The 26609-nt window shown below is 44.4% G+C and overlaps 1 protein-coding gene across 3 annotated transcripts in view; it reads left to right on the top strand.

The window, feature by feature from the left end:
* Positions 1-372: 372 nt before the first annotated feature.
* Positions 373-26609, top strand: part of hmcn1 (hemicentin 1) — an 83428-nt gene continuing 57191 nt past the window's right edge. For 2 of the 3 annotated variants that reach the window (XM_048977516.1, XM_048977515.1), the window contains exons 1-11: positions 373-940; positions 16142-16212; positions 17141-17299; positions 17378-17500; positions 19299-19470; positions 19651-19757; positions 22670-22790; positions 22909-23172; positions 23427-23571; positions 23652-23773; positions 25835-26104. In XM_048977516.1, the coding sequence (XP_048833473.1) occupies positions 682-940; positions 16142-16212; positions 17141-17299; positions 17378-17500; positions 19299-19470; positions 19651-19757; positions 22670-22790; positions 22909-23172; positions 23427-23571; positions 23652-23773; positions 25835-26104 (1813 nt within the window). In that variant the 5' untranslated portion in view covers positions 373-681. The remainder of the gene's footprint in view (positions 941-16141; positions 16213-17140; positions 17300-17377; positions 17501-19298; positions 19471-19650; positions 19758-22669; positions 22791-22908; positions 23173-23426; positions 23572-23651; positions 23774-25834; positions 26105-26609) is intronic. The other variant, XM_048977517.1, reaches the window with a different exon arrangement.

The following is a 26609-nucleotide window of genomic DNA, read 5'->3' as shown; positions in this document are numbered from 1 at the left end:
ATTGTTAGTAGGTAGAAAGAGTATGATTCATTCATGTTATTTATTTATAATTGTTTTTGCTTCATACGTAGTATCATGTATAGCATTATTTGGGAACAATGGCGTGTGAATAAATGAGATAATTTACACTTGGATTCTCCCCTGTAGTAATTCTGATTATATTTATAAATGCAGTGTCTGTTGCAGACACAATTATTAAATATATCACAAAATTTGTAAAAAAAAATTCAGTTATTTTTTCACTCCTGCGTATTATTGGGAAAAGTTTACGTAGTGCGTTACAACGTTTTCATTATTTTTGTATGATACTTGGGTGGTTTCAGGACAAATGCATCACGTCTTGCAACTTATCGTCCTGCTCCAATCAGAAACAGCGACTCTGTGGACGGGATCAGTTTGCTTCCTTCGCTGAGTCGGGGGCCGCTGCTGTTATACCTCAGCTAGTGCCTCCTTCTCACTCCGATCACAGGCATCGAAGCGAAGACACCCGCAGAGGCGTACGGACAGCATCTCTGCTCTGAACCAGTGGGCTTTTCCTCCGCAAGGGGAGTTTATCGTGGGCTTTGCTCGCGTCTCTTAAACTAAATGTCTTTCTCTTTGCCTCGACGCATCTCTTGAGATTAAAAAGCAGAGAGACATTTTTAAATAAGCGGGCAGATACCTCAGCTCAGTGGCCAGAAAATGGGCAGTGTACCTTTGCGTCTGTCTACGCTGGTATTGCTCCTTGTTTTGTCAACTGGCCAGGAGTCAAACGACGGGGGGACGAAGGAGGGCATCCCCGAAGGAGCTTCCACGCTGGCCTTCGTCTTTGATGTGACCGGGTCCATGTACGACGATCTGGTGCAAGTAATAGAGGGAGCATCCAAGATTCTGGAGACGTCGCTTAACAGACCGAAAAAAACTTTGTACAACTTCGCCTTGGTCCCCTTCCATGACCCAGGTAAGGATTACCAAGTCAGAGTACATTGTTAGATTTTGAAATCATTCTGCATATCACCATAATGCAGAGTTTATATCTGTAGTGTAGATGATGCGTTTATGTTGATGTTCATTTTTATAAACGATACAGCAATTCTGAATTATATCCCTTTATAACTGTATTAAGTGGCGCTCCGTTTTTTTCCGCAGAAATGCTTGTATTGTTGAGCCCAATGAATGGTCGGCAGTCTTAATGAACCAGACTATTTGTTTCTGCACGCTCGCAAGCTATAAAAAACTGTTTACATTTTTTTCTGTAAAGATACATTTCCCAATAACACTACGACTCTTAGAAACAGGACAATCGATCGCTGTGCGCCGTCTTGTTTAGCGTCAATAAGACAATAACATCCCCCAGCAGCCGTGCTGGAAAGCAAATATTAACCGTTTGGTTAATAAAACAAAAGTAACGAGATTTTGAGATAAAGCCACCTGTCACGTGGTGAGAAATGTATTGGTTTGTTGTGACTCAGTGATCTATTGATTTCAAAGCATTCTTTCCCCAGATGTTACACTAATCTCCCGCTCACAAAAGTCGACTAAGATGTACTTACTGCATAGGTATTTTATATTAATAGTGACTAGCGGACGCAAAGTACATTGACTACTTTGCGGGTACAGAAAACGTGGAGTGTAAGATCTTCATGATCAGAGGCATTATAAATATAGCGGCACTGCAACTGCAATCCAGTGGATCTTGGACCTACTGAAGTAAAGTTAAGCCAATAACTTGTCAGTTTGTCAAGGTGGCCTTTTTTCCGAACAGCTGACAGCACATGCATATGTACTAATCAATTGTAATGATAGATAAACGGACAAAGCATTCGCCTTACTTTACCGCAGCACACTGTACACGGATTTAGCTGGACAAACCACGAATGCGGTGCCACTTACAGTAAAAATCAAGACGAAGGAGTTCATTATTCTCACATGCACGACGGTTAAGGGTTTTCTTTTTTAACTGAGGTGGAAAGAAAACTGCGGCCAAGAAAACGATTGGTTAGGGAAAGAGTCAGCAGTGGAAAACGGGGTCCTTCCGCCGGGCAGCACCCTTAGAAGGACCCTGGAACAGACGTGTTCTTAAACACCGCCAGCTGAATAGACTTTCCATCGTATCCTCAGACCACTTCGGAATCTCTTTCAAATGACTGTGTCTGGATAACATTTCAAACGACCGTCCACTGAAGACGGAGATTTCCGACACAAAAAGAGAAAGGGTCCCGTAGAGGGAGGATGCTCTTCAAAGGTTCCGCCGATCAGCATTCCAGATGTGGTCGGTTGCTCTGCGTGTTGATGCCGCAGCGGAGCCGAACGAAATCATTTCAAGTGACAAGAAGTTCATTTGGCTGCCCCGCGAAATAAAACAAACAGCTTATGTTCTGTTGTATTCTGTTCTAGAGGCATGTGTTAGATGAAATCGTGTAATGTTCTATGTATCTGGAAGTTCTTTGTAGGATCGATTAGCAGATGTATAAGATGTATAATAACAGTTTAGTGGTCTTAATTACTTATGAGACTAAAAGAAATAATAGGTATAGAGGTATGCATGAACAATAGATATAAAACGTGGCCTTAAAAAGGTGTTGAAAGAAATAACTGCTGTGTTATACCTGCAATTCAAGGTCAGTGTTGGTGTTGGATGGTGTCAGAGGCCCTTGGGTCACATATTTGGATTATCTGGGTGGGGGCCCAGTATGGTATGGAGGGCCCTGAATCTCTAGCGGTGCTAGAGAGGATTCAAACCTGATCAAACCCTTTGAGGGTGTGTTAGCGAGACGCTTTCATAGGTGATTCACTGGGCTATATTGCAGGTATGTATAAAACTGATCACTTTTAAGAGTGACTCTTCTAAAAATAGTCCTACTTCTTGAAGTGTCTTATTTCAAAAGGGGGGAAATATTTCTACCCCATTTTCCATTCATAAGGAAGTAGAGCTGTTTGATTTGGCTTGCTTTGAATCCAGTAAATCCACATAATATTTACTTTGGAGCATGAGACAGTAAACACTGGGCTCGGGGGGCTGAGGATTTACACTCACAAGGTTTCCTTTTGTCTAGTAGATATAACCACCAATGATTTTTTTTTCAGTTGCTATGACTACACAGCATTGGTATAAGGATTCAGAAGCTATGGCTCTAGTACAGAGCATGGGCGTCATTAGGTCCCATTTCTCAGGCTATGAGTATTTTAAGACTAGTCCTGAGTACTTTAAGCCTAGTCCTGAGTACTTTAAGCCTAGTCCTGAGTATTTTAAGCCTAGTCCTGAGTATTTTAAGCCTAGCCCTGAGTACTTTAAGCCTACTCCTGAGTACTTTAAGCCTAGTCCTTAGTATTTTAAGCCTAGTCCTGAGTATTTTAAGCCTGGCCCCGAGTATTTTAAGCTTAGCCCCAAGTACTTTAAGCCTAGCCCTGAGTATTTTACTCCCGATGCCAGGGTTATTGAAAAATAAAAAGAGTCAAGCCCTGGGTAAACTTCATTTAGCCTGTTTTTTCACGTGCATCCTTAGGTTAGCATGCTGTCATTGTCCCCGGGGAGGAGCAGGACCTGTATTTGGGGCTTCCAAGGGATCGTAAATGCAGACCATTACTTAATTGGAACCTTTATGGTTCTCAGAAACTAATCACCAAACTATTCAAAGTTGTACAATGATGTTATTGTTCAGGGCCCTAACCAGACCAGATCAGTCCACCAGTCTGTTTAGTTGCATTCATTCTGATACACTTCTGTGCTTTGTCACAAAGAATTTGGCCAAAAAGAAAAAATCCATGGAAAATTATTAGCAGAAAAGAAAATCTATATTTGTTACTGTACGTATAAGAAAAGGCAGCGCAGGTCCAGCGATCGGCACCCAAACACGCTTTGAGGCCACACCTGATCAGCACATCTGGCAGCTGGGGCCAACAGGATTCTTGTCTGATGTTGCTCCTCTGAAGGCAAACGTGAAAAATCTCTTGTGGAGTCACATTGTATATGAAACTATTGTTTATTATATATTTCTTATTCTAAAAATATCTTACTGTTGCCGTGCATTTGCAGGGAATCCATTTAATCTTGTGGACGTGAACAATCGCTCCAATCCATGAACAACAACAGGTTTGATTTCTTTAAGGCAATTAGCTCAGAGTTGAAGTGCTGCTTTTTCTCTCATCTGTTGTTTAACCCTCATGTCAGCTATCAGCTCCAAAGGTGGTGCACGGCACCCTGTATTTAAGTGCTGAAATAAAGGTCTCGAAATGACATGGGACGTGCCGATGGGTCTTCAAAGGCTCCCTGTGCTTCTTTGTAAAACTTCAGGTTAAACATTTGTCTCAGCTGCCTGCCTTGTCAGATTACAAGGGTCTTGCAGTCACCCTGAACAAAGTCATGATACTATTATGCAGGAATTCAAGGAAAACAAATAACTGGAAAAGATAGAAGCGGCTCGTTCAAGAGTAATTATGTCTCTCACTCTTATGTGGTTTGATCAAGATATTAAAATAGCCTTTAATTTTTACCATTTAATTCTCCCATCTTTCCTAAAACATCTTTTTGCTAAAGCTATGGTTATTCTTTGTTGTTATGTTTTCCCTCTGTTGTATTGTCTCGTCATGATTTCATTAGAAACAGATGGTCGTTCCTTCATGAGTATCTTCCAGTTACATCACTGGAGGATCTGCTTTAATGAGGAGGCATTGTTCTTCCAGCGTGGAGATGTCAGAGTTAACCGAGAGAACTGAACATAAGCGTCGATGTGTGTGGTTGAAACGCTCAAGCAAAGAGGTTTGTGATGGAGGACAAAAAGTTTGCAAAGACATGATGTTACATCGAAGCTCATTTTAAAGCATTTTCAGGTCAAGATCTAGAAGCCTTTGAGCAGTATTCTTTAGAGGTTCAGGCTGGGAAAGTTTGGAACGGAGGTTCCGAATAAAAGTGTCACTTTCTCAGGATATAGGGAATATCCAAACGACCATATAGCCAGTGTCACTGGCATACACTGCAGACCCTTACGGTGGAACTTCCTCTGAAATCTGACCATGGTTCAATCATCATAATCGACATACAGAACAAACGTCTTGATCCCATAGATTTGCTGATAATCCTGTTCTCGCACTAAGAGTATTGCACGGTATTTTCTACAGAAACATGCACAGTATCTGTAGAAACCGAATGTGGGGGGGGGGGGGGGGGGGTTGAATTCTCCCCTGACACCCTGCCCCCCGTCTGATAGATGTATGTGCAGTATTTCAGGTACAGTAGCTATTCTTATGTTGTGTATGATAACACGTGTGTGTGAGACGAGACGGGAAAAAGGTACATGACCGACCCATTCAGTCACCTGTACCAAATCACCAGCAGTATAATATATTCTTAGTCTTGTTTTGTCTAGGCAACATACACCCACACCTGGTTACTCCCTCTTTTGACCTCACACCTGTCTTGTTTCCTCATGATCCTTTGCTAAAGCTGAAATCCCCCCCCCCTCCCCCAAATACCATCCAACCCCCCCCCCCCCCCATCATCGTGTTGCATGTTTCAACCAGAAGTGTCACAATTTGCCCTACATATAGTTGTGGGTTTTCTGGTATTATTCAAGCAAATTATGATTATTCTATGCAATGCAATGCATGCATTAATGACATTACAGAGAAGTACAGAATTAGTTTAGTTTTACATACGGATAATTATTGTTGCTTCTGACACTTAATGCAAGGCTGGAGTTTTAGGTTTTCAATATACTTTGATACTTAGCTTTTCAGTCAAGGGTTGACTGCACTGCTATGGATCGAATGATTAAAAATAGGTGCTTCAAAGGCTTCGAGACAGGAAAGCTGAAGTCTGTATGGTCTCGCTCGGTGAGAGGTCGCACTGTGAAAATGACCTGTCATTTTCCCCCTTTTCTTGTGGGTTAGTGAGTCTCTGCTGAGTCCAGCCACGTTGTTTGAATTACGTAGCTGGAGGAGAGGAAGTCATTGCAGTCTTTCTGGTGGGCGTGAGATGTCTGGTATTTCACTGAGCTGGACCTGGGCTTCCCCAGGGAGGGTCACGCACCGCCAAACATTTCCTGAGCGGCCGTGAACGACTTCCAGCATGCGGCGGGGTTGGAGCTGGAGGGCGCAAAGGACGTGAGGGGGGGGGCACCAGTATGTCAGCTGTCCCGAACCGCGCGGCCCGTCTGCGACAGGGTAGAGGGGACCCATAAACTTCACGTTGAGTTCTACATTAAACTTTATCTTTATTATTCTTGACTGACTGGAAGGTTTGAATATTTTCCTTTTTGGAGGAAAGCTCCATGGGGGGGGCAGGGCTGCAAAAGGGTGTGGAGAGGAGAAAGCTAAAGACAGGCGCCCCTCCATCTCCCACGTCAGTCTGCGTCAGCGAGGGTTCGCGGTCCTGACAGTTGTCGTTTCCCGGCCATGCGCATCGTTAACGGACCCAGCCGCCGCAAGTTCAGCCCAGCCATGGAGCAGAAGGCCCCCCATGTACAGAATTTCAGCGTTAATCGCATTTTAGAAAAATCAGAGCCACATGGTCTAATCTGTACATGGAGTTTGGCGGAGACGACGGCCGGGGTGGAATGCGGAGTTTTTTTCTCTAGTACGTTAATTTAAATCGCATGCCTACGCCGATCTTTGCACAGTTTTGCTGGTTTAGTCCGGTTGGGAGGTATGAATAGTTTTCTCTCTGGCCCAGTTTTGTTAATCTGGGCATGTGGGGATGGGTGTGAGGATCTGACACAGTGCTATAGCGCGTAGCAAGTAGGCTAATAACATCTCACTGCTAGCTAGGTGTGCGAATATAATGAATCCAGCTCCTGCCTTGAGGAACCTCGCAATTCTGCCATTTCACATCCTGAAAGTCACTCTGGTTCTCTGGTCGCTGACTCCATGTCGATGCCACAGCATCACGACTTCGGCCCCAAAAAACGAATGTCTGAAATGGAAAATTCTCCAGAGGACAGAGCAAGAGAAAAAAAGGAATGGTTTTGGTAAATGTTAAGTGTTAATTAAGGCTTTTAGGAGCCTGGCAGACACTGCTTGAGGCTGCTATATGGGGGGGGGGGGGAACCCACTGGTGGTCTTTGGAAATGGGGCTTTAATGAGTGCTGTCCTGTCGCTGCGAGTGACCCGTGTGTCATCAGCTGAGCCCGTTTGTGTCTCTGAGGTGCTGTACCCTCCGGACCCTTCCGCTGGGCCGGTTTCCTGCTTTTCCTGAAGGGCCGCAGTTAGTTTGTGGATGACAATCATCCCTCCGTCATCTATCCACTATTAACTAATTATAATCAGAATTAAGTTTATTAACGGGGCGGCATGGTGGTGCAGTGGTTAGCACTGTCGCCTCACACCTCTGGGACCCGGGTTCGAGTCTCCGCCTGGGTCACATGTGTGTGGAGTTTGCATGTTCTCCCCATGTCGTCGTGGGGTTTCCTCCGGGTACTCCGGTTTCCCCCCACAGTCCAAAAACATGCTGAGGCTAATTGGAGTTGCTGAATTGCCCGTAGGTGTGCATGTGTGAGTGAATGGTGTGTGAGTGTGCCCTGCGATGGGCTGGCCCCCCATCCTGGGTTGTTCCCTGCCTCGTGCCCATTGATTCCGAGATGGGCTCCGGACCCCCCGCGACCCAATAGGATAAGCGATTTGGAAAATGGATGGATGGATGGAAGTTTATTAACCAGATACCCCTGCGTGTACTAGGAGTGTCCCTGGCAATGTCACAAACATGGGAAAAATAATCAAAAAATTTAAAATGAAAGAAAATAAGAGATTTAAATTGATTAAATAAAATGGGTTTAAGTATGAGTAATAATGCAGATTACAATCAGTAAATAAACATTTAAAAAATATACAATGTGTACAAGTCCAGCTAGATGTGGAAGTTGAAGTACTGCCTAGAGCCGTGTTCTGAAATAAATACAAAAAAATCAAGTTACAAATTGAGTATAAGCATATAAGGGTTTGGGCAGGGGACCAGGGATGTGCAAATATTATGGATGGGAAGGAACTCAATTAACATCACACTGCAGGCTTGTCTCTAGGCAGTGGGATTGCGAGAGTAGCTGGAACCGTGGAACCATGGAACCGTGGAACCGTCTTCGCTGGTTATGCTTAGTCTCCCAGCTTTTTCCGTGTCAGTTGGTCTCTGTGTCAGAGCCCACAGGCAGCTGGAGGTGTTTCACTGTCCAAGCCTGTTAATTTACAACAGTTGTAATAACGGCCCCTGTTCTGTCTTCCAGTTCCCCGTTGGCTCTCCCAGAGGAAATCCACTTTTTATAAATCTATTTTGCAGTTTCTATTTGCTGTTTTTTCCTGCTGTCCTGAATCACGCAGCTGTGTTCTAACCCACATAATAATCTCGTTGTGACTTGACGTTCACAGCTCACTGGTGGGCCTTCCGGATACGATATTTCATATATATGTATTTCTTTGGTCTTCAAAAGCATGGCAGCCACCCTACGCACTTGGAAAGGGGACATGGAAGGCAGAAGTTTTCAATTTGCATTCCGCTTTTATGTCCCCCATCCTCCCCCTCCAGGCCAACCTCTCTATCAGCCATCGCTGTCCTTTGGTTTATGGTCACCGGCGGCTGTGTTCCAGCGTCCTTCATTCACATGGCCGTTTGAGTGTCCATCAGCCGAGCAGGGGGTCATTTGTGCAGGGGGGGGAGGCGGGGGGTTGTTATCACTGTCATCTGTCTGAACAACATCAGCATAGCATGGCCCTTGCTGGTTTGCCCGTCCAGGAATGCTGGGGGTTATCTGTGCAGTACAGGAAGGACTTTTCTGGCAGAAGAAGCCAACCAGGAAGGTGTGACAAGAACATTATGATGTCAGATTCAGAGAAAGGCAGCAGTGAAGATGGTTTAGGCCCAGTGGGTTAGTCCTTTGTCCTTGTGTGGGTCACCAGCTTGAATCCCATTTGGCCTTTGAGTGAAGTCCTGAACCCCCCTGAAAATTGCATTCAGGATGAATTCCTGAAGCCGCACTCTCACCCTAAGCATCTCTCTCACCTGTGTGTATGTGACATGACTTTGCTTTGAGAATATAAACCGTCAGTTGGTTGTGCACGTATCTGCTTAATGTGAGCAGGACCAACGTGTCCAGTGTCACTCCAACCTGAAGGAAGTGGCTCTTCCAATCCGATCGCTGGCATGTCTGCGAAGCTGGTCCTGCACAGGGCAGACCCCGGCGCCATGAGCGTGACCCCCCCCCCGTGCAGGATGCCAAAGTACAGTCAGGCGTCTGATCTCAGACTTCTGGCTGTTCTCCTCTGGTCTAATCCAACCACTTTGCTTAAATGGGGCCTCTGGGTCTCCACAGTTCCAGCTCTCCTTCACTGCAAACCCTTTTTTATCACCGTGTATTTTAATATACAGTAACTGTGGATTGTGTCTGTCCTGTGCGATCTGTCCACACCAGGCACGGAGGACACATTAAAAGGTTGCTCCTTGTTCAGCGGTGGCCTTATTAATATATATATATATATTTTTAATACAACTCAAGAGTTTCCATCGCAGACGCCTGCAGAAAGCAAAGGGCGTGGCCTGTGGAGCCGGCTTTCTGGTATCACGGTCATAACTGGGGCGTGGAGGATCTGCGGTCTGGGCAACTTACGTTACGGTCGAGTTAAATTAACGTGCGATGTCTCTGGTCACAGGGTTCCTGCTTATGGCACATAAGGGTCATATAGAGCACGATACATGCATAACATGATGCTGGTACTATCTTAATATTCTGTTTTTTGTTATGTCTTCTAAGCACCACATCCAAAGTAAGCCGAGTATTTTATTGGCGCGTTGGCATCAGGAAGAACCTCGATGGCCACTGAACCACCGACCTTCAGGTCATAAATTAGCTGCACTTAATTCTTCAGAACCACTAGTGCTTAATTTAATAAGCAGAATTATACTGCACATTGTTCCAATAACGTTAATGTTTATAAAAGCAGAACCCCCCCCCCCGCAGTACGTCTTAAAGGTAAGACTATATAATCGAATTCAGTGCACTGAAGTCATGGAAATGGGCACAGACATCAGCAGAGATCCGTGGGTTAAGTTGGCGTCCTTGGATGACCAAGTGTGTACTGGTCCAGCTCGCCTCAGGTCCAACACTATCCCCCTTGGCCTGTTCACCAAGCTTGTTAGCATTATAAGCTAATTCACCATGGATCCAGGTCAACAGAGGCTAAAAAGATTGTCAGGTTGGCCTATTACCCCCACTCCAGCCCAAACTGGAGGACACCTGGATTAGAAATGCATGAGTGATGAGGGTGGGTGAATCGGGTCATTACTGTACAAGAAAAATGCTTTCTGGTAGGGGGGCAGATGCGAGTGACCTTTCAGTTGGATCAGGACTGTTCCTGCTCCATCTGGGTTCGGGGTGACGACTGAAAACCACTTTATTTTGTTCGTCTCGCTTACGTGTTCAGAAACGCAGCTCTAGTGATTATTCTTGGCCGCCGTTAGCGGTCAGGATGTCAGCTGCTTCCCCTGATCCTCGCTGGACACGCAGGCCGCTGCGGCGTGACTGTATGATGGCTCGTCTGTTGAGATCTCTCCACGGACAGTGGTGAACGCAAGCCCACAAAGGCACGGTGAGATGCGTGGTTATCGCGCCTGAACCATTTCTTTTGTCGGTGTAACTGATGAATCTGAAATTTGCTTGGATTTTATTAAGTCGCAGCAGAGCCAAGCAACAGGGTTGCATTCGTATGCACTGAGTCTGGTATCTTCTGCCACATTCACATTGCATCACGTCCTTGATGACTGTGTGAGTGGGACGAGAGGCCTGTCATCGCGGGGTAAACCTGGGCTGAACTTGTGTGCTGTGTTGACCTGCTTCTACCATAAACGTGCCACACGTGCAGAAGATCCGAACGCATATTTTCTGACCAGGACCACCCTGGAGTAACGAGGGCACATAGCAAACGTTTATTTTCTCTTATTACTGAGGCATTACCCCCCCCCCCCCCCCCCCAAGAAGAATCTTTCAGGACCGCAGAGGTTTCCTGCATTCCTGGAAGGTTTTGCCTCTGTACCCAGACCTGGGGTGTTTTACCTTTTTCCACTGAGCTTGGCTATCGATCATCTTCATCTACACTGACGTGATCATCTTCACTAGGATAGGGTTGGCGTTAGCCATTGTCCTTCTTGATGGATTCCTTATTGCTGAGGTTTGTCTGGAAGAGAGCTGCAAGAAGTTCTTCATTCATCCATCAATCCATCTTCTAACTGCTTATCCTGGTCAGGCTCACAGGGTGAACATGTTTAGAAGAGATAAATATAAATAATGCCTGGGATGTCAGCAAAGCCTGTAAGTTACCTGTCTGTGGTCCAGGAGCAGTTTTCCATCTCAAATCTGACTCTAGCAGATGGTCATGTGTAAACCTCTGAACTACACCAGAGGTCCTACGTTCTAAAGCCTGGTGGTTCGGAACAGGTTTCCAGTTTTAGGCATAAATTTTAAGCTCAGTGAGGTAAAGAAAATATAATGATAAACGGTGGAAGTAGTATGAATGTCCAGCTCGAACAGGATGCCAATAAGCATGAAAGTGACAGTATCCAGGTGAGGGGAAACATCCCCAAGAGAAACCCGATAAGGTGGAAGCAGGACAGGGGCCTTTTACCGGAAAAGGAAGCCTGACGGTGAATAATGGTGGAAAGACTCTGGTGATTATATTCGTGAAAGCAGTGGGGCGTGCAAACCTTTGGGATAAAGAAGCCGAGGACCTCTCCTGAACACGGGGACCTTTCATTCATTGTCCCTGGATCTATAGTTTGCCCAGTTTCAACAAATTACTTAATTATTGAATGTGATGAGTGTAAAATGTTGTGGGGTGGGGGGGGGGGGGTGGCACCCCTGGAGGCAGGGGTCAAAAAAACTTGAACTCTAATGTTCTGAACCATTAACTTGAGCACCTCTCCTGCTCCGCAAACTCCCTCACCTGTGACATGCAGAACATGCTGTATTGATTTCCCAGACTGCTGCAGTGCCTCCAGACACAACCTTGGAATTTCCTGACATTTCAACCCAATGTCCCCCCTAGACTGTTACTCAGGAATACATTATAATAATATTCAATACTTTCCCCCCCCCCAAAGGCCTGCAATTCCCCAGTAATCCTGCCAAGGGCTAGGAGCAGAGACAGCATTCCCAGTGAAAAAGCTTAACTCGACGTCCACAGAGAAGTTCGGATTTTGCTGGAAGGGAGCCTGGCGTGTTCCATTCCGTTTGCGTCCCTGTTAGCATTTAGGCTCATGTGATTTGTGTGGGCCAGGTAATTTAGCATATTACCTTAGATAGGCGCTGCGTGAACAAAATGGCCAAAAATGCATTTTATTTGTTCCAGTTGGGTTTCGCTTCACAAAGCAGGCTGTCAAGTATAACGCTGTAAACTGATAAACATTTGGCATCTTTTAGTTCGTGGTCCTCTCATGAAAACTTCTAAGCATTATTTTTAGCTGAGTTCAAGCATGTGTTCCTGTTCACTCCATTTTGTTGTTAATCATCGTTTGTAAAGGAAAAGCACTAAAATTTCCTTTGTAACTTCTCAAGGGAAATGAGCAAATGCATGTTTTAAAACCTTTTTTTCCCCACAGTTGGTCCTTTTAAAGTTTCAAAGTTTCATTTGCCACTTGACCAGTTGTACTGCAGGATTGTCTAACTCCAGCACTGTGAAAAGAGGACATGAGTTTGAGACAAGACATGACATATTAGCAAACATACATATGTATTACTTATGTACATGTGTGGGTAGAGTAGGATATTGAGAACGCAGGTATGTGGATCCTAAACACTGTCCTCATTCATGATCAGAATTAGATGTGGGCAGGATTCAGTGTATGACAAACAGTTCACTCCTTGAAACAAACATCACATAACACACATGCATGACGAATATCACTCTATATCTGGCACAGAGCAGGTTCAGTGGGCTCAAACCTTATGGCTTGTGGGTTCAAATCCCATCTCTGGCTCTTTGTATGTGTGCAGTCGTCATGTTCGCTCTGTGTTTACACAGCTTCTCTCCAGGCGTTTTCTCTCAGTGTCCAAAAGCATGTGATTAAGTGAACTGTTGACCCTCAATAGCTGGTATTCTGTCGTTCAGTGTGCAGGCTGTGTGCTGCTTTACGTCCGGCGTTTCCGCGGAAATGCTCCAGAGCCACCACACCTGTATCCTGCATTAGCAATTACAGAAACGAGATGGATATGGAGGTGGAATTCATCTCAGGAAAAAGACGTGTTACGTAATAAGTGTTACAGATTGCTGCAGAATCACAGAGAGAGGGTTATATGCAGTCAGACTGGCCCATTCAGAGAGGAAATCTTGCAGTGCTTTCTGTTCCTGCTATATATTTCAACTTACTGACAGAAAGAAAAAAAGAAAATTTGGCAAAATTCTCCCCATGAAAAACGCCCTGGCTTCAGTCGGGAGCAGCTCCGTTTAGCGTGGCCAAGTACGTCTCCCGTCAGTTCATTCTAAAGAGCCTTTGATTGGTCAGACGTCACACGGCTTTGAGTTTTGCTGGAGCTGCCAATGGGAACATTTGAAAAGACATTCCTTGGATCATCATACATCATGTAATACGGCAAACGTGCCTTTTTAATGAATCGTCTACTAATTTTACTAATTGTAATCGGCAGGTTTGAAAATGAAGAAAAATTATTATTTCAGACAAGTAGCTATGCAGGTTGGGTACAGTAATGATGTCGAACTTGGCTGGAAGCTGGTATTATAAAAAATATTATAGATTTATTATAGATTTATAAAAAAAAAACTGCATTAAATGATGCTGAAAAAGTTTAATGACCAGTGGAATTAGAATTTTGATTCCTGTCATGCATTTATTGTTTATTTTAGGTGTAAATTCCCAGTAAGTAACTGCCAAGTCATAATGCTACATTTACAATCAGTTAGGAGGCAGGGATGGCTGAGTTTTTGGGGAATTCATTTTTTTTTTCGCTACTGTACGTGTTGTACGAGAGTTTTCAATGATGGGTTTCTTGACACCTGGAGTTAATGTTAGGCTTGCTCCGGTCAGGTTGGTGAGCAGAACCAAATGGAATGGGGATGGGAAGAAGGAACTGGGCATTTATTTGGGGGGTGGGGGTGGTGTTGGGTTGAACCAAAAAGGGTTGGGAGAACTAGAGATGAGTTTGCTGTGTCAACACAGGAGAGAAAGCAGATAGCGGAACATGCTTCAGGTCTTGGAGGGATGGGGGGGGGGGGGGGTGCCCTCTGGGTCTGGCTGTGTTTTTACTGAAGCCCTGGGACATCCCTACCTCACCCTTTCTTATGATGTTATATTACATAAATCGTTATGCATAATAATTATTCATTTTATTTATTTCGTAGATGTTTTCATCCGGCCTCGTGCCCATTACTTACAGAATAGGCTCCGGACCCCCCGTGACCGAGTAGGATAAGTGGTTTGGAAAATGGATGGATGGATGGATGGATGGATGGATGTTTTCATCTGGGTCAGACTTGAGCAAAGCCCTTAACACCCAAATGTTCCAGGAATCGTGATCCTGTTTTCTCAGAAATGTATGTGACTTCGGATATAAAGCATCTGCTAAATAAATAAAAAGTTATGTCAAAATGGGATTGGAACCCGCGACCTTCAGGTCATTGACATAGTATCCTGACCTGTTGAGCCACACTGAACCACTATGTACTGTATGTGATGAAAGTCTTTTAAAAAACTTTAATTAGTAATTAAGGAGTTAGCCTGCAGCCCCTACTGGCAACCTACTAGTCCTGACTGCTCACGAGAAACCCATGTCCTGTCCAGAACTTCTCAAAACCTCATATTCGCCTGTTTACGTACTTTGAGGATTTACTGCAGCTGCTTGAATGATGTCATCTCATCTGCCCAAAGAAATTGCTAAAAATATCGCTATAAGTACACAGAAGTCCATTAAAATAAGAACAAAGTAATCTACTGCCAAAACTACTGCATGGAAATGGGATGCAGAAATGAAGCATGAGGTCACCGGTGTGCTTTTCCCACCTTTTAATCGCTGAAAGGTTCTGTTGCCATGAAAGCAACACCTGAGCCACAAGGATGGCGAAAGAGGAAATGGCTGTATGAGGTAATGAGGTAGGAGCCTTTATAACCTCAGCTGCAGCCAGATTTGTCTTTTACGAGGAACCTTAAATGTGTGACTTCACAGAATGCCTGCACGATTTTCAGCTTTTGTCCCCTGAATGCAAGGTTACATTTCACTACAAGAGATCAGTTATGTTCTTACTCATATAAGTCTTATGGGAAAGTCATTTTGACTGGGAAGTGTTATTTAAGGGAAGTAATTTGAAAGGTCGTTTGATACCAAAAAGCGTGGAGCATTTAAATAGTGGGTCTGTCAAATTATTATCCCACAGGTGCTGACTGTCAAGAGGACATTGGCATGATATCACTTGTTTTCCATTCAAAAAGAGAAAACTACACACAACACACACAAGATACATTTTCAAATAAGCTTAGTTCCTGTTTGGTGGTATCTAATTTAATCGCTCCTCCAAGTTTCTTAGGCTATGTTCGAATGACCTGCTTCGTCATTCTGTTTTTCTACTGCCTTCTGTTTGGCCCGCGTTAGTCCGAAATCTCAGCCCTTTCTTAAGAGTCTTGCTGTTGAGAGCTCCAACAACACAATTTATGGTGAAATAATTCAGATAAGGCAGACAGACTGTTCAGTTAGCTATATGATATCTTTCTGTTGGAATCTTATCATTTTTGAAGCGGTCTTGCTGGGGGTATGGGTGGGTGCGGGGGCTGGGGGGCTGTCTGATGGTGAATCACTGGCAAAACAATTAAAATCCACGTCAGAGAACTTCTTATTTTCAACCTTCTGTGCAAATAGTATCGACAGCAGGCCTGTCGTCTCTTTCAGAAAGGACTTTACTCGCAGCATGTGGCCAGAGGTGTCCTCTGAAGCACAGTTGGTTCGATGATCCATCAGTCATACTCCGACTAGAGATGAGATCTGAAATAGCTGCAGTTAACATAGTTCGAATGCCGTAGCTACACAGGCATTAACCTCAATCAGATGCTGTCTGTGTATGGAGAGAATGTGACGCTGGCTGACTACCAGCGGCACGCGGGCCAAAGAAAGCGTGCTTCGTAAATTCTAAAACAACGATGTATTAACACGGTCATTTCCAACATTGTGTTTCGTTATTTTTACAGAGATCGGCCCAGTTACCATCACCACTGATCCGAAGAAGTTCCAGTATGAGCTCCGAGAGCTTTATGTTCAGGTACGTTCCCTCAGGCAATCTGAGAACGGTATCGCTGTGAATTATGAAAGATGTGTTTCTTGGCAATGGCTGAGAAATTAATTTACTCTTTAAATACTCACAATTTATGTTCAAACAGAAGAAAGGGGAGCTCCCTAAAGGAAACAGACTAACGAAACATGGCAATTTGATGAGATTTTTTATCCATATTGCTGGTAATCCGTGTATTTGAGATTTCCGAAACATGCAAGCAGAACATGAGGTTTTCCTGCCAGGATTGCAGGTGATCCTGTAAGGATGGCGTCAGAGAGATTTTATTCTTCATCAAATATGCATATCCTCTTCTCACCTTCTCACAAGTCAACTGTAGAGAATAGCTAGGATGAAATGTAACATTGATTTTATTATATGAAACGTACCTTTTGCTTTATGTACCTGGAGTCATGCTGCATTGGCAGGTTTTTATGCTATGGAGGTTATGTTTGCCCTTGGTGTATTGGGGGTTTGTCGTGGGGGAGATGGGTTGACCAAGACTGTTGCTGGACTTGGGGATTTTTGAGCCATTTCCTTACAGAGATTACTGGTGGTGGAGGGGAGTAGGGGGTAGGGAAAGGAACCCTGAGCTCCTCACATTCCTTCTAGTGGAAACAGAGATAGCTCACTTCCAGATGTGCGGGGCTACTTGGCTTCTGGCCACCAGAACTCCTACCTCTGCTACGTACCTCCAAGGATGCAGGAAGAAGACAGTCTGGGGTCGTCTCCAGTCCCACTTAATGAATTAAGTGGTTGTATTAGGTTCAGCTGTACAACTATGTTTACCATCACATGGAATGGAAATGGCTTCATCAACGGGTGTTGGTGAGATGAAAGAAGTATGAGGTTAGAATGTCATGTAAAATATTATGGTTATTTCTATGCATGAAGCATTGACTGATTTTTCTTTCTCCAGGGAGGAGGAGATTGTCCAGAGATGAGCATCGGAGCAATAAAAATAGCTCTGGAGATCTCTTTACCTGGATCCTTCATCTACGTCTTCACAGATGCCAGATCCAAAGACTATAAGCTGACGCATGAAGTTCTACAGCTCATTCAGCAAAAGCAATCCCAGGTAAAGAGAGCCCAGATTTGTCAGTCTGCACTTTGCTTCATTCTTGCCTGAACCATTCACCGATCCTGCCTCATCCAGGTTGTGTTCGTGCTCACCGGTGACTGTGATGATCGAGCACACATCGGCTACAAAGTCTATGAAGAGATCGCCTCAACCAGCTCCGGCCAGGTCTTTCACCTGGATAAGAAGCAGGTCAATGAGGTAAGTTACCTTCCTTCTTTATCATGCTGTACGTTTTCCTCAGGATGGTGCTGACTGTCCCATGACCGTGTTTCCAGTGATGTGAAATATAAGTGCTGGCTTGATGCCCAAACATTGTAACATTAATATACAGGATGGAATAGCTAATTACGTTACTGTAATTCCTTGTATCCGCGGGTGATACGCTCCAAGACCTACCACAGATAACCAGAACCACAGGTAATAGTGAATCATCCACGGACCCAATATATAACAGTACTTTTGTGTACTTGCATATGGTAATTGATATATTATGCACAATAAAACATTACTAATGTAAAATACAGAAATAAGAAAGTACAATGTACATTATTATACAGAACTGTACAGTTCTCTACTCTATTGAATGTACGGGATTCTGACTCTTTAGCCTAATTCTCAGACAATATAGCAAGGGATGTATGAAGAGATGAGGAAGCAATGAAAGTCATGCTTTTTATACATCTCAAGGGATGAAGGAACAATGAAAAATCATATTGTTACACATTTTACATTTTTTTGTTTTGTGATAAACTGCGGATAACTGAGACCGCAGATACGGGGGGGGGGGGGGGGGGGGTGCTAACTCAGCGGAGTCATTTCTCCCTGTAATGGAGTGGCATCTCATCCAGGGGGCCCCTGCCTCACCAGCAGTTTTTCCTAGGATAGGTTCCAGATTCACCATCACCTTGTACTTGAGAAGTGCCCATGAACAATAGATGGATGGATGAAATGCTACAGACTTTTTCACACTTCGGCAAAGGTTTCATAATCTATAGATAAATCTATAAATAATCTATAAATACACTAACCCCTGTCAAAGTAAATTACCTTGACCCCCCACCCCCCAAGCTCTCCTGTAACTTTTTGTAACTGAACACTGGTCATTAACATTTTTAAACAATTGTAACTGGTGCCTGTCACCATAAAGCTGTTCAGTCTTGGGGCCACCATGTGTTTCAAATTCCTTTGCCAAAGTAACCTTGACACCATGAGATGTGGCTTAATTGCTCGTTCCACACACTTATGTATAAGTATTTCAGAAATGTTCATGAGTAAACAAACTAACCCTCTAACTCTTGAGGAGATCTTGGAGAAAAAGCCCCCCCTTGCTTAACTTGATGCAGCCCATCTGATGCTTCTGAAACGTGTTTGTACTGTTAGGGATTAGGAAGTATGATATTTCTCAGAGGCAACTGAATTAACCTCCAGGGCAGTTTAATTCGATGGTATGTTTCATTTCTAAATGCCGGATAGCCCAGTGGAATCTCAGGCCTGCAGAGATGAATCTAGGCTGATCTGAGCTTTCCATCATTAGTGACGAGAACTTCAGTTTATTGTGGAGATGAAGCAGCTATAATCATTGAGTGCTGAAAGCACAGACGCCCAGGGTAACCCTGACCCAAAGAGGAAGAGTCCAATGCACTGATAAACAGCTCCCACAAGGTGGATGTTATGTATGCTCCGTTTGGAGAGAGAGTAGTCTAGCTCATTTTCAGTTCAATTAATGTGCCACATCTAGTACCTACCTTAAATCTGTTATTATGCGTTGATTCATGAATGCATGGAATTCCATGTTCGGCTGGGTGTTGCTTTTCCTTGTGCCCTTCCTGGAATGGACATAGTAACCCGGCACTGGATAAACAGTCAAACACAGATGGACGGATGGTTAGACTGGCGGAGAAAAAATAGGTTGCTATATGAAATGTGAGCTTCGAGTTGCATGCAATATTTCTGTATTTGTTCAGATGTTAATACTGTCCTTTCCGTCCCACACCAGGTGCTGAAGTGGGTGGAGGAGGCTGTACAATCCTCAAAGGTCCACCTGTTGTCCACAGACCACCAGTCCAGGATGACCAACACATGGCAGATCCCGTTTGACCCCAGTCTGAAGGAGGTCACAGTGGCACTGAGTGGCCCAGCACCTAACATCGAGATCCGAGACCCACAGGGTAGGCAGCAACATCATTACAGACCTGCCATGTCTCAACTGACACTATAGACCTCCATCACCCAGTTTTATTATTGTTCTAGAAAACATTAGTGGAAGATTTGGTTTCTGAAGGCTTCCAGTTTGCTATGGGAGCATCAGAATCATACTACAGCTGAGATGTTTGCTTGTGCTTTGGCAGGGAGACTCCTAGAGGTAAGTGGGAGTCTAAATGAACTGCTGCACATCCCCAACTCCGCCAAGGTTCTCAACGTCAAGGACCCCGAACCAGGAATGTGGGCCATAAAGGTAACTGACTCTCAAACTGAAAAACGCTTCACCGTCGAGAAAAGCATAATTAGCTACTTTAGTAAAACCAGAGACCTGACTTGCGCCCAGTTTTAACACCCAGGGTTTTTATTCCAGTCTGATCTGCTCGCCTCTGTGTTTGGCTGGAAGGTTTGGTAGTAAATCAGTGATGCCCCTGAGCCTTGATACTCTGTCAATGCAGAGTGGTGAGGACAGAAAGGAGCTTTTCTACAGAGAGTGGCCACTGAGGGCCTGATGACATTCCTTTTTTGTTTGATAGCTAATCACCAAAGTGGAGGTTTTGTGACCCTCAAAACACACTCACCTCACACAAGTATCACTGTCCTAAATGCCAGGAGGCTGCCTTCATGCTACATTATTTAATGATGCACTAGAGGTGCATCTCATCTAGGGCGTGCTGCTGCTCCATGTTCTGCGTTACCTATGATAGGCTGCTAGTTTTAAGATTGACAGATCAACGCCTCCTGTGTTTTTAAACTCATGGGTGTAATTCTCTATTCAGATTTACGCTGAACACGTAGTGACAATTCCATCTGGAAAATTTTTCTTCTAACCATCCATTCTAACCACTTCTCCAGTATGGTCATGTGACTCAGGAGCCTATCTCAGGGAGCACTGGGGCACGCACAGTCACACACCATGGGCATTTTGAGATTTAAGTTCACCTAAACAGACTACAGGGTGGATGAAACCTGGTTTAAAAGAAAATGTCTTATGGCCTCTGCGAAATAGCAGATGCTGAAAAGCAGTGATTACCAGTCTGCTACGCTGCATGTATGGCTCTGCGCTCAGACCCCGGAATATTCCTGGAATGTTTCTTTGCCCTTTACGGAATTTCATTGATAATACAGGGGGAAAAAATAGTCATTTTTTTTCAGAAAACAGGCGACTCAGACAGAAACAGCATGTCGCCTCGGTCTCATCTCTTCACATGCTGTTTTGTTTAAGACAACCGGCTAATCAGCACACCCGAGTAAAAGCAGAATACCCACGAGATATTTATGAGAAATTATATTACTGCTTGTGTCTCTTTAGTCCATTGGCTGGTACCAAGGATGTGGAATCATAAAGATTCTCTTAGACATAACAAACACATTAAAACACTCAAGTTTCTAGCTACAGTTGCCCTGAATTTTGTAATAGACTGTATATTTATAAAATGCCATTAATCAGCTCTGACAGTTATAAGCTCCACAACAAATCTCATCCCTTATGGAACTGTCTTAAATTGGGTTGAGTACCAAATATTCCTCATTACTCTACCCCTGCTGTCTGAATTGTGCTCCGCCTACCCTGAACTCTACCACTGACTACTTCCTGGGGGGGTAGCAAAGATGCTGGGGGCTTTTATGAAACTCTCTAAAGATTCCACCTAGATCTCCCTCGTGCCATTGGCTCTGCTGATGAGTAGTTTTGTCGTCATCCTATGGTATATTTTATGGCCCATGATAATAGTTTAGGGAGGCTGTAATTTGAAAAGTATGCAAACAACCCCAGGGAATAGCTGCTGGGTTTTTTTACTCAAGTCCCCTCGCATTATTCAAAGCCTGTAATAGATTGAGTTGACTGAAGAAATGAAGATAAGAAATTTAAAAACCTTTTGAAATTTCTAGACTGCTTTTCTGAAAGAAGTGGATTTTGGCAGCGTGTGATAGAAAATGAGGAATAATCATGCTTGCGTGTGTCGTATTGCTTTAGGAATTTGGGTCTACGTGTGACTTCAGTACACTGTTATATTCCCTGCTGGGACTGACCAAATGTTAAAGATTCAGGATCTTTGTATAAGGAGTAGGTCACACGATCTGACTTCAGGCGCAACTGGAGCAGAGTGAACCATTGATATTCTTACACAGAATGACCATCAATATTCATTTTGCCTGAAGACGGTGAGAGGTGAGATCTGGAAGTTGAGAAGGGATGTAGCTCTACGTTTGACATGTAGCTAAGACTTCTAACAAAGGATGTCTGTGTTTGTTCTACTCTATAAAAATCACCCTCATGGTCATTAGTTACAACATTTCTGTTTCTGTACACAGTGTTGAGTACCAGTAAGACACTGGGATTCAACTTTCCTGACAGTACTCGTTATAGAGAAACACATCAGATTCAGTACATGAACATGATTAAATTTTGGAGGAAACTCTCATTCTCAGAATGTAATAAGAAACTTTATTCAAACTTAGTTAGCCATGATTGATGATCTCTCTTTCCCCCCCCATGACAAATGACAGCTAAGCCTGCAGACAAGGGAAACTGAAGGCTTTTTACACACGACAGATAATTCATTCCTTATTCAGTGGAAAAATCTTAGTTTGAAGCTCCAGTTGGGTATTGTTTTCAGTTATTGCATTTGAGTAATTTAGCGGTCTTGACAAGTTTATATATTCATGTTTACATTTGCTAATTTCTCCAATGCCTTTGCCCAGAGTGACTTAGAAAATGGGAATTAAAACGAGAGTTTGTACAAACAATAACAACCCAAGTAAATATTGTCGATGAAGACCTCATTTCCGACAGTGCTTCAAAGAATATCACGTGCTGAGGATCTTGGGATCTGACCTCCTGTGTTGTGTAGCGGCTCAGTGCACTTGCACTTTGGCCTTGTGTGTGTGTGTGAGTGAGTGTGTGTGGGGACTCAGGATGTTCTTCCTGTGCTCATGCAGATTTCCTCTAGGTACACTGGTTCCTTGGGCTTTCTGCCCTCTAAAGCACACAGTTTGGCTTGGTGTCTCTACACTGCTTGTACTGTATGTGAGGGTGTGAGCAGGGTTGGGCATTTCAGGTCCAGAATTCATACTATACCATTCCTTCAGTGGTATAGTATTATGTAGGACTGTTGATTCAAATTTCCAAACACTGCCAAGCCCTTAATGACCTTCCCCCCGCCGCAGACATCCAGTGAGGGGAGACACTCCATTCGAATCTCAGGGCTTAGCACCATTGACTTCCGTGCTGGTTTCTCCAGAAGACCCACTCTGGACTTCAAAATGACTTCAAGCCGGCCTGTAAAAGGTGAGTCTTACTTATCAAATAGGTCGTCGCAGCTCTCTGGAATTTATGGGTGCTGCATAGCTAGCGTTGTTTTCTGAGGTAATTTCATCGATGTCCTTCTGCCTCTGTTTCAACCCAGGCATTCCCACCTACATCCTGTTGAATACCACCGGAATATCACCCCCTGCACGAGCTGACCGCCTGGAGTTCCTCAGCATCGCCGGTGGGGTGATGAAGACCCTACCCATTCGCTACTACCCTAATCGAGAGCCTTTTGGCCTTTGGAACATCACTGAGATCCTTCCCCCAGAAGAAGCCTTCTTTCTCAGGGTCGCAGGCTACGACAAAGATGGCTTCCTCTTTCAGCGGGTTTCCAGCGTGTCATTTTCCAGTATTGTCCCAGGTCGGTCCCTCCCTGACTCGGCTTAGTAAGGTCTCTATGTGGAATAATAATTACGAAAGGAATATTGACACCCTGGTGCCACAACGTCCAGGTAGCTTCCTTTCAAACTGTTCTATCCGCTACATTATGGAATTGCTCCTCATGCATCATTTTTCAGTCCTTGGTCTTTTCTAGCATGTCTGTCTGTAATTTATGGACCAATGTGTTTGAATTTTCTTGTCTGTCCTCGCGCCACTTCTCCCTCCGGCCCACAGATGCACCCAAGGTGACGATGCCCCGGCAAACCCCAGGTTATTACCTACAAAGAGGCCGTATCTCCTGCCAGGTGGAGAGCCTCATTCCCTTCACGCTGCGGTTCAGCCGAGACGGCGTCCGCCTTGGGGAGGACCAGCTCTTTAGGTAGAGATGCTAGCCGGGGAAGGTTTCAGTCACCCAAAGCGAAAGTAAATTCTCAACCGACCTATTCATTAATCTTCCAGGGAATCGTCAAACGCCTCCTTGGAGATCGAGCGAGTGACCTTGGAGGATGAGGGCTACTATGAATGCATCGCCATAAACAGCGCCGGCACGGGTCGGGCTCAGACCTTCCTGGATGTCTCCGGTAGGTCGACTCTTCATTTTGCCATTGGAAAAGAAACTCATAGTCACAGTCTCATAGTGTTTAGAAGTGTTTGAACAGCCCAGTATACTTGTGTATCAGTAACGTGCCCAGTAGTCAAAAGTCCATCCCCTTAAATAATTGGTAGTCTGATTAAGACTGAATCAGTCTGCACTAAATGGTAATTTTAGGGGCGCACTCTGGGCAGGCTCATTACAGGCCATTACGTATTTACATAATTAAGGTAATTTCAAATTCATCTGAATTGCCTGTTTTTACACTATGGGAGGAAGCTGGAGTAGTCCATGGAATCCCTCACCGCCATACAGAAAGTGTGCAAATCACTTGCAGCCCTCGAGGTGTGAGGTAACCATGCTACGGATGCCAGTCGGCATGCCAGTGCAGGCGATTATCTCAGAAACCACAATCGACCATGTGCAAAATCGCTGGAGAGACGTCTCCGTAATGACCGAGAGTTGCTGAGCTTTGTGAGTGAACTCTGAATGAGCAATAATGGATCACAGGTGTGGGTTCGCTCTCGGACTCACTGCCAAGTCCCTCAACAACTGACTGCTACCTTTTTGAGCTCATCAGGATGTTACCTGCCGCAGTGTTTACAAAGGTGGATACACTGAATCTTGGCTCCATGACTGGTTATCCAATGCACCGTGAGGTAGTACACCAAGTCTAGCTCTGATTCCTTTGGGAAAATGCAGCACACAGCCGCTCTCAGTTTAAATTAAGCTCAATGGAACAAAAATGTGACTTAAATATACACAACAGCGACATGCCTTAGGAGTTAAGGGCTGGAAATTAAGCTGAGAGCCTTTGCAAATTCCTGTTGTGTCATCCTCATTTGCTGATACTGTAGCAAGGTATTTTCATGTGATTGGTAGAGACCAAAGCCGTATAACTTTTCTGTGGTCAGGCCCTTTGCCTCTGCTCAGCTTGTTAATCTTTCTTTGAGGCGGCGAAGTGTTTTTATTGGATTGGCAATGGATTAGACCACCTAGGCTAGAGGATGGGAGACAACTGGGTAAAAACGTCACCTTTGGGCAGTCAGATGCTCCAATATGCCCCAATGTACTCCTTACAGAAGTTCAGATTTTATGTTAAGAAGTTAAAAAGACCGGCTAGAATTAATAAACTCAGACCAAGATTCGTATGAATTAAATTTCATGTTGATTTAATGTTAATTTGACAGATACTTCTTACAGAGTATTTTTAAAAAAAGCTTTATTGAGCCAATATAATTTTTCAAAGTTCCAACTATAAAAGTGAGAACCACATTTATGTTCATAAATCATAGCTAACTTTAAACTAAGAATTGTATGACTCTGACTTAAATAGTCTACCAGAGACTGTGGGGTGTAATTTATCCGAATGTATTATAATTTAACAGAAACGTTCTTCTTTGTACTTTTCGGGGGCTGTAGATTGAGCATCTTTTAGGGGTTTGGAGAAACTATGGCAAAAGAGGTAGCGCTCCATTTACATTACTGGGGAAATACTTATGTATCCAAATGTAACTTTTAAAAACTAATAAAAAATGAAGAATGACCTAAATATTTATAGTCCTGTAGCTTCTGCCAGCTTACGCCAAGGTTATACATTATTATTAGGTGATGATTTTTCATCTTCGTCTATCATCTACTGTACTTTAGTGGGGTCATGACCGCTCGTATAATAAGTTGACCTCCATTCATTCTCTGGCAAATGATCTGATTTAGCTGAGCTGCCGTGTCTAGGCTGTGTGTGACTTCGTGCTTCTGAAAGATGGTTGCTTGCTTGATGTCTCTTGCTGGAAGAGCAGTCATGTCACTGTTGACCCCTTGAGCAAGACCCTCAACCAGAAAAACGGATGCCCTTTGACCCCAAGCTTTGCTCTCACCTTTATATGTGTGTCTCATAGGAGAGCAAGATGTGATATGTGCAAACTAAAATCCCTGCATGCTTTTATTTGTACAAATGGCAAATTAAAGCATTATTATCATTGCATTTCGCATTCCAGTTCCTCCGTAGCAGCCTCCAATGACCATAACATGCCATATCGTTATACTGCAGAACCACCTCCCACGATCACTGTCCCCGGCAACGTGACAGTATCCCCAGGCTCCCGGGCCGTCCTCACCTGCCTGGTGTCCAGCACAGTCCGGTTCAACCTCACCTGGCAGCGCGGTGGCCTGGATTCCCACCTGGAGCCTCGAGCACGAACCATGGGCAACCTTTCCCTGGAGATCTACAGGGTGACGATCGACGATATCGGCTGGTATCGCTGCATTGCTGCAAATGAGGGCGGGGCCTCTTCCTCCGCCGTCTACCTCACCGTGCAGGGTGAGGGCATGCTCAGGTCACTGGGGCCCGGGGCCTCATCGCCGAGACTTAATGACAGGCTGCTGTCTGCGCCTTCATGGACTGTGGCTCTGAGGTCACTCCCTTCGACCGGAAATTGCTTTAGTCTGTACCTCTATGGAACGTCGTGGCGTGGTTTCCATAACAACTGTTTGTTAGTGTGAGTGATCTGACAGCCGTGTTGGGGATGGTGAAACATTATTGAAAGTTTCCTTCATGAAATCCGCTCTATTTCCATGTGGCTTCCAGTGAGGTCGCTGTGGGACTTCTTCATTAGGGGTGTGACCGCTGAACAGTGCGTACCATGAGACCTCGTAAGGAAGCGAGCCGAGGCAGCTGCCAGGGAAACCGCAAGCTCGCCCCTGGCCCGATTGGAGTAGTGATGAGAGCTTAGCTGACCAGTGTGCATCTTTACAACATTTCACAGGAAAACACGGCCGAAGGCTTCGGCACAGCGCAGTATTTCATTTTCATAGCTTGTTGGGTG

This window comes from Brienomyrus brachyistius, chromosome 15 (genome assembly GCF_023856365.1).
Source record: "Brienomyrus brachyistius isolate T26 chromosome 15, BBRACH_0.4, whole genome shotgun sequence".
Lineage (NCBI taxonomy): Eukaryota > Metazoa > Chordata > Actinopteri > Osteoglossiformes > Mormyridae > Brienomyrus > Brienomyrus brachyistius.
The sequence above is the reverse complement of the archived record's forward strand: the minus strand, read 5'-3'. Positions and strand labels throughout refer to the sequence as shown.